The 9,785-nt window shown below is 39.8% G+C and overlaps 1 protein-coding gene across 1 annotated transcript; it reads left to right on the plus strand.

Annotated features, from left to right (window-relative positions):
- The first annotated feature begins 471 nt into the window (after window positions 1-471).
- Window positions 472-8,985, plus strand: LOC106586364 (visual pigment-like receptor peropsin). The gene is made up of 6 exons (XM_014173565.3): window positions 472-651; window positions 1,663-1,868; window positions 6,744-6,843; window positions 7,001-7,105; window positions 7,465-7,688; window positions 8,425-8,985. The coding sequence occupies exons 1-6, from the start codon at window positions 489-491 to the stop codon at window positions 8,920-8,922; spliced, it is 1,296 nt and encodes a 431-aa protein (XP_014029040.3). The 5' UTR covers window positions 472-488; the 3' UTR covers window positions 8,923-8,985.
- Window positions 8,986-9,785: the final 800 nt, after the last annotated feature.

The following is a 9,785-nucleotide window of genomic DNA, read 5'->3' on the forward strand; positions in this document are numbered from 1 at the left end:
TCAGCACCGTGGACAGCGGTTTTAGGCTACATGGGAGTCCCTGTCTGTAGTCGCTGACTTGCTCTCAATTTGACAGCAGCGCGTCCCTGTAAAACGTGTAGGCTGGCTACTCTACTCATATTTTTCATTATACACTGGGCTTTATTAAATTGAGTTAATCATGTAGTAAATGAAAGCCACAACAACTTGTGCTTAGCCTACAACTTCACCCAAATACAATAACACACTGACGTTTCCTCAGTTGCATATCAATTTCCTCGAGGACAAAACGACATAGCTCAAGTCAGAAACAACAAGTGATTTCCCACCGCGGGGTATCAATCTCGGGGTATAATTGGGATTAGCTAAGTACACGTCATCCCTCTCAGACAACACTGTGAGCCGAAGAATATTTTTAGACTGGATTTAGGGAAAGAGGAGCGGGTCAAGTGTTTACTCAGAGGAAGCACCTTTGTGTCTTAGCAAGTAGAGAGCGCGCAGCTCCGTGTATGTCTCGGCAGCTGGAACGTTCGGACAACAAAATGTCAGCCAATAATGGTTTTCAAGTGGCTAACATTCCATGGAGGAATAACAATTTTACCATGTCGAATAAAGACCCTCCTTTCTCGGATCAAGGGGAGACCATTATAGGAGTATACCTGCTGGTGCTAGGTGGGAGAACTTGCATATGTAGTTGTTGGAATGTAATTTCGTTTTTAAAATGTAGCTTTGCTTTTATGATGCAAATACTTTATTTAGTTTTGCTTTCATGGCAAAACATCTGGAAATATGTCACTAATGGCTAGTTTACCACTTCATAATTGTTATTTTATTACCTAAACATTAGGGTAAGATGAATGACAGTAGTTTGTACTAATTTACAAAAAAATAATCCAGAGAGTAGTCTACATTTATCTTGTTCTTCTTTTTTTTTACTATATTTTGATATCGCAATAAACAACAATTGGATGAAGAGTTCGATTGCACTGCAGAATACAAATCACCAATACCAGAAACCTTTGTTATTGCAGTTGTTATACTACTGTTACTGTCAGTGTAGTGTATGGGCAACGGTTAGTGGGTTTGGTGCTATAAGTAGCCCAGGACAAAGAGGGGTGAATCCTGCAGCCATTCAGATCCTGTCTACGCCGTGGAAATCGTCAATCAAGAAAGAATGACAGCCAGCCAGTCTGGTGTTCTTTAAGAGAGGGCAGAAAGACGTGTAATTACTTGTTATTTGGTGCAAATGTATTTACATTTATTTAAATTGATCCTGACTTTTGAAATCAATAGGGTGACTGTAATTTTATTTACAGGATAGGTAGGCTACCTATCCTGTAAATACCTACAATTAGCTCTAAAGGAAATTTCATGAAGGAAGATTTATGCTAATTTTTGTTTTTGAATATGCAATGTTTAAAGAGAAGTTCAGTAGGTTTAAATCACAGATGAGGCACTTTGTCACCTCAATGCATCATGCAGCTTTATGAGCTGCATTTTGTATGGTGTGACTACAATTCCATTACATTTCACAAAACTGACAAGGCCTTTGCTCATAGGTAGTTTGGGACACACTGGTAAGAGATGGGGTGAGTTTCCCTCTATGTAGTGTTTTTAGCTTCTGGAAAAGAGCTATATAAAGCCAATCAGTTAGTATGTCAATGTTTTTTTTCCCCTCGTCAGGTTGGCTGTCGTGGTTTGGCAACAGTATTGTGATCTTCGTCCTGTACAAGCAGCGTGCGTCGCTGCAGCCCACGGACTATCTCACCTTTAACCTGGCCATCTCCGACGCCAGTATTTCCGTCTTCGGCTACTCCCGAGGGATCCTGGAGATCTTCAATGTGTTCCGGGACAACGGATACCTGGTTACCTCGATCTGGACATGTCAGGTAGGCAATGAGGGTATCTGGTTGGAGGGGGAAAAGTGGTTTTGAGAAGTGAGATGCTTCAAATTTGTATTGTATGTGAATGGTAATGTGTTGCATGTGTAGCATGTGCCATCCTACTGCAGGATCTGATACTATACTCACTGCAATACTCACAAGACAGACATTACCGCTATCCCATAAAACATGGCATGATTGGACAGGACTTTAGTAGTTCAGGTCTCCTGGAAGGTGATGTCACTGTGAGATGCTAACTTCGCCATCCTCTACACAAATGTCAAATACACAAACAAGACAACTTACCTTTACGATTGCCGATTTGCAAAAACACTGCTCTATGGCTTAGTTTCTATTGCCAGCTCTTTGTCGTTTCCTGTTAATTGCCTAGTTAAGAATATCAATGGTCCACTCCGAATGGAAGACTAAGTAAACATAATACAATGGATAAAGCATAGAAATGTGTTGCAACAGATCATTATATTCACTACACTACGATGGTTCTTTGGGGGAGGATGGTCCTTTATATTATTAGCTTGGGTACGAATAGAATATTAACAATGGGTGCTTCGGACAGTTGATCATTAATTCAATAAAAAGTAGCGTGTTGGCACATTCATCACTTTAAGTGATGACGATGAGTCACCTGGAAAAAGCGAGGTTGGTTTTACAAGGTGTCACAAAGGCCTTATATTGCTAACTACAGCACAGGAGAAAAGGTCTGTAGGCTGTACCTGAAGTAATATAATTTTAACACTATCTTGGGGGGGAATAAGAATGCTTTTGCCACATCAACAGCCAAACATAGATGGATGGTTAAGGTTTGGTACATGGTTATAGCATTTGATAAAAGAGGAAGTGTGATTTGCGCAAGGGCTAATATCATTAAGGTGTCCTGTAATGTCTGGGTCCTTGCTTACACGTGATTGACGGGCAATATCCATTACCTTGTTTTATTGGGGCCTCTTGAAAATATACATTTTAGTTCAAGCCTATCAATCAATTTAACACATGGGTTTTTGTTTTAGTGCACAATGTGAGAAAATGCCACCTTAAAAAAAATGAATATGTCTGTGAAATTACAATGTTATCCGTGTTCTATTTTTATCAAACGTGTTAAAACAACAACAGTGTGTGTGTGTGTGTGTGTGTGTGTGTGTGTGTGTGTGTGTGTGTGTGTGTGTGTGGTGTTTTAATGTTAATTACAGTTATTTCCCCAAGCAGGTGTTACTGCTTGTTTGGGACAAATCGTAGTTGCATAATGTCCAACTAACACTGAACAATAATCTTTTCATTTACTATTGGCCAATGCTAAAAACAATATGAAAACATCCAAATGAAAACGAACTAAGAGGAGAGACAGAAATGATTTTAAAAAGACTGAGATAAAAAAAACATGAAGTAGGGCAGAGAGGACAGATGAGGAGACTTTCTTCTGATAAAGAAAAGTGGTCCTGAGGTCAGCAGACATTGAAAGCTTGATTATAGAATGTCTGGGTCAGAGTAAGGTGAGAGAGTTGTCAAAAATGAGATTGCGGACTATAGGATAAGTATCCCTATTAAGCCCACCAAAATCTAAGTTTAGACATTTCTAACATATACTTTGCCCTAATTGTTGTAAGAAAAGTGGAGATAATATGAACGATTAATCTCTCATGTGAAATTGTATGACTTGATTTACACCATTTGTTTATATAAGATAAAAATATTTGATAAAATATGTGGAAAGTCCGGACTGGGTTTAATGGGTACTAAATGTACCCTTTAAGCCCATGGGTGTTCCAAATAAGCCCACCTGTCACATCCTGACCATAGTAAGATGTTATTTTCTATGGTAGAGTAGGTCAGGGCGTGACAGGGGGTGTTTTGTGTTTTTCTATGTTTTGTATATCTATGTTTAGGTTCTAGTTTTTCTATTTCTATGTTTTTTTGTTTGTTGGGATGATCTCCAATTAGAGGCAGCTGGTCCTCGTTGTCTCTAATTGGAGATCATACTTAAGTAGGGTTTTTTTCCACCTGTGTTTGTGGGTAGTTGTCTTCTGTTTAGTTTATGTACCTGATAGAACTGTGCGCTTTTGTTTTCGCTTTGTTATTTTTTCTTTAGTGTTCTGAGTTAAAATAAATATTCATCATGATCAATCAACACGCTGCGCTTTGGTCCCCTCTCTACGACAGCCGTTACACCACCTGTAAAATAATAAATTGAAATATATTTCCTAATGCTGAAAACTTACAAACTGACATATCTTATGTAAACTTAAATTATAGTGTAGTGCTCATAAAAGTGGGTGTCCAATCGTATCCGCAGAGAACAATGTGGGCCCATGGCTTTTATTCATGCCAACCGGTACACACCTGATTCGACAAATCAACTAATCATAGACTTCAACCAAGACTTGATAAGTTGAGTCAGTGATACTGCTTGGTTAGAACAAAAACATGCACTCTCGCCGGCCCTCTGTGGATAAGACGCCAAGCACAAAGACCATAACACAAACAACTTTTAATGAATTATCTGAAAGCTGGTTCACATTTGCTATAGTCTTATTCTTGTTCGTTAGTTCAACTTGTCTTCCTAAATCTGTGTGAAGACAGTTTAAAATGTCCCTCTCTACTGTTGTATTACAAAGGTACATGTGGTGAACCCAAATATAGAAAAACCTGGATGAATGATGGACAATATGACAACGCGCCTGGCTCTAACTGCATAAGTAGTCATCCAATAGTCATCTTCTTGTCCCTCATTTGTTTCCATTTTTGTCCAATATTTCTAGGTCTTCCATCCCTGATATCCTTCAATCTGATCTTATTCTTCTCTCTCTGCATCAATGACTATCTATCCACTCCAAACGTCTTGGAGAGAGTACAGAGGCATTTATTTTTTCTTAATTGTTTTTAATCTTGGTAAACAAAACCATGAATAGATGCATAAGATGCATAAATGTAGTTTGACTATTTGAATGAAAATAAATCTGAAGAAAAAACACCTATGGTCAGGTTCATTGAATATTAGGGTTATCAACACACACTCTCCATGTGTTTCAATGCGAACCAGGCTACTGGGATTAATTGGAACAGTGATTTATGGTTAAAAAAAAAAAGACTGAATAGCAAAGTTCAGTCATAAAATATTTGGAAACAAATGGTTTGGGGTATAAATATACACTATAGACTACAATAATATGTGACTTTAGTATTGATCATATTGAACAATATTATTTTAATTTACACTCTGTATAGAGCGAGTGATTTTTGTGCTACTGTAGCCTTCAAGCCCACCTGAGATAAATGTCAAATTTACAAAAAAGACAACCATGTATAACAATGCAAGGTTCATTTAACAGTAAAATAAGACTAAATGCGTTAAAAAAGGTGAGCTGTGAGTGCTTAAGATCTATTATATTGTTGTGGTTCACCAAGTTATGTTGCTACTGTATTGACTGATATGCGGTACGACTGGTTGCATGAAAAACCCATATTTTCAATTGGCAAGAAATAGTCATTAATACCTATGTGGTATGCTATCATATATCAACACATTAATATCTTAATTTTACATGAAGTGTGATCACTTATCTGAGAAGGTACAGAAAATGTAAACAAAAAAAGGTGTATCAAGAGTCACCTCCACACCAAAGTTTCTTTGCAGTTTTGAACTTACACATACATGTAGCTGTCAATAACTTAATAATAAAACATCTGATTGTCTTAGAATAAAAACTGGTATGGAAATAACAATCAGATTAATTGGTTGAAACATTAAACAGCAGGAAATGTATTTATTTATTTATTTTTAATCCAGAATTGGAAGTGAGTTTAATGGGTACGTGAGCTTAATGGGTTTGCTTACCCTAATAAGGAGCAAGTAAAATGCATGATGGGACATGAACTCTGGCATGTAACTACTTTCCAACCAGACCTACATGTGTATTTGAGTATTTGGTATTTAAAATACACAGAAAAAATATTTTCGTTTTTTAATACACAGCCCAAAACAAGTACTTCTATTGACGTATTTGAATTGTTATTTATAAAAGCCAAATCTACCAAATTGTATTTGAGAGTATTTTCAAATACTTTCCAAGTGTATTTCCAAACACATTAAAATATTAAACTACTTGCCTTTTCAAATAAAATATATCTGAATACTTACTTCAGATGTAAGTAAAATAAATTTAAATATTTGAAATAGCATTTGAACCCAGGTCTGTTTCCAATTATGGAGAAACCCCATTTGCAGGAAATGCTATGTTGCTTGAAGCATCCCACCAGTGTTTTTGAAATTATGGTCCAAGGTTTTTCCTCCAATAGACATATGCATTGTCCTCCAAAGTGTATCTGACCGTGAGGCAAAAGTGAATGGGGCTTAGATGTAAATATATTAGATTAGATTAAGTAATCTGATCAGTCAAAGTACATTGGCTCCTGTCTCTACTAGGAAGAGAAGTTGAAGTTAATTTGATAGAAGCTGTCGATCTTGATCAGACATACTCACCACTGCTGACCATAGCTGTGATGGACTGATCTTTAACTCCATTTAATGTAGCTAGATTAGCTCTTCTGTGTTCTGGCTATATAAAAGTGTCCAGTCTGGTGAACTGAAAACTGAACAACCAGGAGAAGGATTTGGCAAAGTAGAAAGGAGCCCAATTCACACAAAATCAGTAATTGGTTAGTGATGGATTTGTTAAGTACGTGAACCCAAACAAGTATTCAACAGCAGGATAATTGCTTTCAACTTAATCTTCTGAGTGATTGGAGTCCTTCAACTTCTGCAAGAACAGTGGATGTCTGTTTTTTTCTACTGTATTTGTTTTGAGATTCTCTTCCCTACACCTTCCCCCTCTAAGCATCCCTAACAGTTTTGTTGGTCTTTCCCAGGTGGACGGCTTCTTCACCTTGGTCTTCGGCCTCAGCAGCATCAATACTTTGACTGTCATCAGTGTCACAAGATACATCAAGGGATGCCATCCGGGTAAAGGTAAGACACTGTGACACAACCTTAACCTTTAATCTTCATCTCAATAATTCCAATAAAGTTGGAAGAAAAATGCAGGCTGTAGGCTAGATGTTCTGGTCAGATACAATGTTCTTGTGGGAGCCTTTCTTTTAACTTTCAACTCTTTTCCTTTACCTAGCTCACTGCATAACCAACACAAGCATAGGCATGTGCCTAATATTCATCTGGTTGGGGGCTGTGTTCTGGTCGGGAGCGCCCCTTCTGGGCTGGGGGAGTTACACAGGTGAGATAAACATGGCTAGTAATCATGTGACATACTATTTGATACAGGGGCACTTACTTGTGTTAGGTTCTTGTAACATTCTGGTGGGGCAACATTTTCAAGATTTGTATGTGCACAATGACGACAAACAAATAATAGCACTAAAGCAAGTTGCTATCTAAAACATTAGCAGAAGACAATCTTTAAACGAGAACTGACCACATTTTGACATATGTGGACCTTTTGTCACACTTACCCTGACTTTTCGAAGGGCCAAAATATAGGTAATTCTTACATTTTAAACAATCTTCACCTGAACAAATATTTAAAAAATGACAACATACAAACACATGAAGGTTATCTCAATCTCCTCCTTTTAGATCGTGGTTATGGAACGTGTGAAATCAACTGGGCCAAAGCCAACTACTCCACCGTCTACAAGTCCTACATCATCTCCATCCTCATATTCTGCTTCTTCATCCCCGTGCTGGTCATGCTCTTCACCTACGTGTCCATCATCAACACAGTGAAGAGAGGCAACGCCATGGCCACTGAGGGAGACCTGACCGAAAGGCAGAGAAAGATTGAAAGGGACGTCACCATTGTGAGTAGGATTCAAATGAAATCAACGTTTATTGGCCATGTACAAAGATTTGCAGGTGTTATCAGCAGGTGCAGCGAAATGCTTATGTTACTAGCTCCAAGAGTGCAGTAGAATGTCTCACAAATGGCCTCCCGAGTGGCGCAGTGGTCCTAGGCACTGCATCCAGGCTCTGTCGCAGCCGGCCGCGACCGTGAGACCCATGGGGCGGTGCACAATTGGCCCAGCGTCGTCTGGGTTAAGGGAGGGTTTGGCCCGGCAGGGATGTTCTTGTCCCATCGTGCACTAGCGACTCCTGTGGCGGGCTGGACGCAATGCACAAACACAACCCGAGTCCTGACACATTGGTGCAGCTGGCTTCCGGGTTAAGCGGTCATTGTGTCAAGAAGCTTGGCTGGGTTGTGTTTCGGAGGATGCATGGCTTTCGACCTTCGCCTCTCCTGAGTCCGTATGGGAGTTGCAGCGATGGGACAAGACTGTAACTATCAATTGGATACCACGAAATTGGGGAGGAAAAAGGTGTAAAAATAAATATATTTTGCAGATTCAATACAAAAATCTAAACAAGAAATCAAGAAATGACAGAGTGAGTCCAATAAACAATCCAGAGTAGATATATTAGAGTGAGCATGTGTCAGAGTCCAAAACAATGCAGATGTACAAACAATACTACATATAGACCAAGCGTTAAACGATGGGTTATGATTTAACGCTCATCCTAACTTTTGTTTTCTCCCAGGTATCCATTGTCATCTGCACAGCATTCATACTGGCGTGGTCGCCGTACGCCGTTGTCTCCATGTGGTCGGCCTGTGGCTTCCACGTACCCAGCCTCACCAGCATCTTCACCCGCCTCTTTGCCAAGTCGGCCAGCTTCTACAACCCGCTCATCTACTTCGGCCTCAGCTCCAAGTTCCGCAAGGACGTCGCCATCTTGCTGCCCTGCACCGGCGATGGCAAGGACACGATCAAGCTCAAGCATTTTAAGCCGAAAGGCGATGCTCACCAGGGCTCTGGAAGAGGCAATGGACTCAAAGCACCTCCTCATCACCAGAAGGAGATGATGTATGCCCCTGGAAATCCGTATCCGCTCACGGCGATTAAGGCGGCCTCAAGCCCAGATTCGGGAGTGGGGAGCCCCCCCTGTACTCCTCCTCCTCCCGCCAACAAGGAGATGTTCTTTATCGAAGTGCCCCATCTGTCTGATGGGCCAGAGTGGGAATGCGACAGACTCTAAGAACAATACGTTTGTTTTTTGTGTTACTTTTTATTTAAAAACACATGGGAATTTACTTACACAAATCAAATGGCCTTTGATTCGTGTAAGTATGCATACCTGTTGATGCAATTTGTTATTTTCTTAATTAATTGTGTATATACTTGTGAATAAAACGTTCTATTCAAAGTGAACAAGTTGAAAGATGTTTTCAATATCAATACTCATTCTGTCACTCTTAAAATAAATTCCTGTCCAACATAATAATTCAACCCCATTAGCAAACAGGAGAAGACAACGGAGATGGTCGCCTCGCTTTGCATTCTTAGGAAACTATGCAGTATTATTATTTTTTTTATGTATTATTTCTTGCATTCCTACCCCAGGAAATCTTAAGTCTTATTACATACAGCTGGGAAGAACTATTGGATATAAGAGCAACGTCAACTTACCAACATTACGACCAGGAATACGACTTTTCCGAAGAAGATCCTCTGTTTAGACCACCACCCAGGACAATGGATCGGATCCCAGTAGGCGACCCAAAACAACAGCGCCGCAGAAGGGGCAGATGGAGCAGTCTTCTGGTCAGGATCCGTAGACGGGCACATCGCTCACGAGTATACTACTCGCCAATGTCCAGTCTCTGGGTTGCCTTCCAGAGAGACATCAGAGATTGTAACATTCTCTGTTTCACGGAAACATGGCTCACTTAGGACACATTAATCAGAGTCGGTACAGCCACTTGGTTTCTTCACGCATCGCGCCGACAGAAACAAACATCTCTCTTGTAAGAAGAAGGAAGGTGGTGTATGCCTTATGATTAACGAGTCGTGGTGTGATCATAACAACATACAGGAACTCAAGTCCTTTTGTTCACCTGA

The sequence above is a fragment of the Salmo salar genome, chromosome 02, assembly GCF_965601325.2.
Source record: "Salmo salar chromosome 02, fSalSal1, whole genome shotgun sequence".
NCBI lineage: Eukaryota > Metazoa > Chordata > Actinopteri > Salmoniformes > Salmonidae > Salmo > Salmo salar.

Excerpts from the sequence above, each read along its gene's own strand:
- LOC106586364 (XM_014173565.3), top strand. The coding sequence starts at position 489 with ATGTCTCGGCAGCTGGAACGTTCGGACAACAAAATGTCAGCCAATAAT. Across the intron at positions 6,844-7,000 it reads GGGATGCCATCCGGGTAAAG|CTCACTGCATAACCAACACA; the intron begins GTAAGACACTGT and ends TCCTTTACCTAG. Across the intron at positions 7,106-7,464 it reads GGGCTGGGGGAGTTACACAG|ATCGTGGTTATGGAACGTGT; the intron begins GTGAGATAAACA and ends TCCTCCTTTTAG.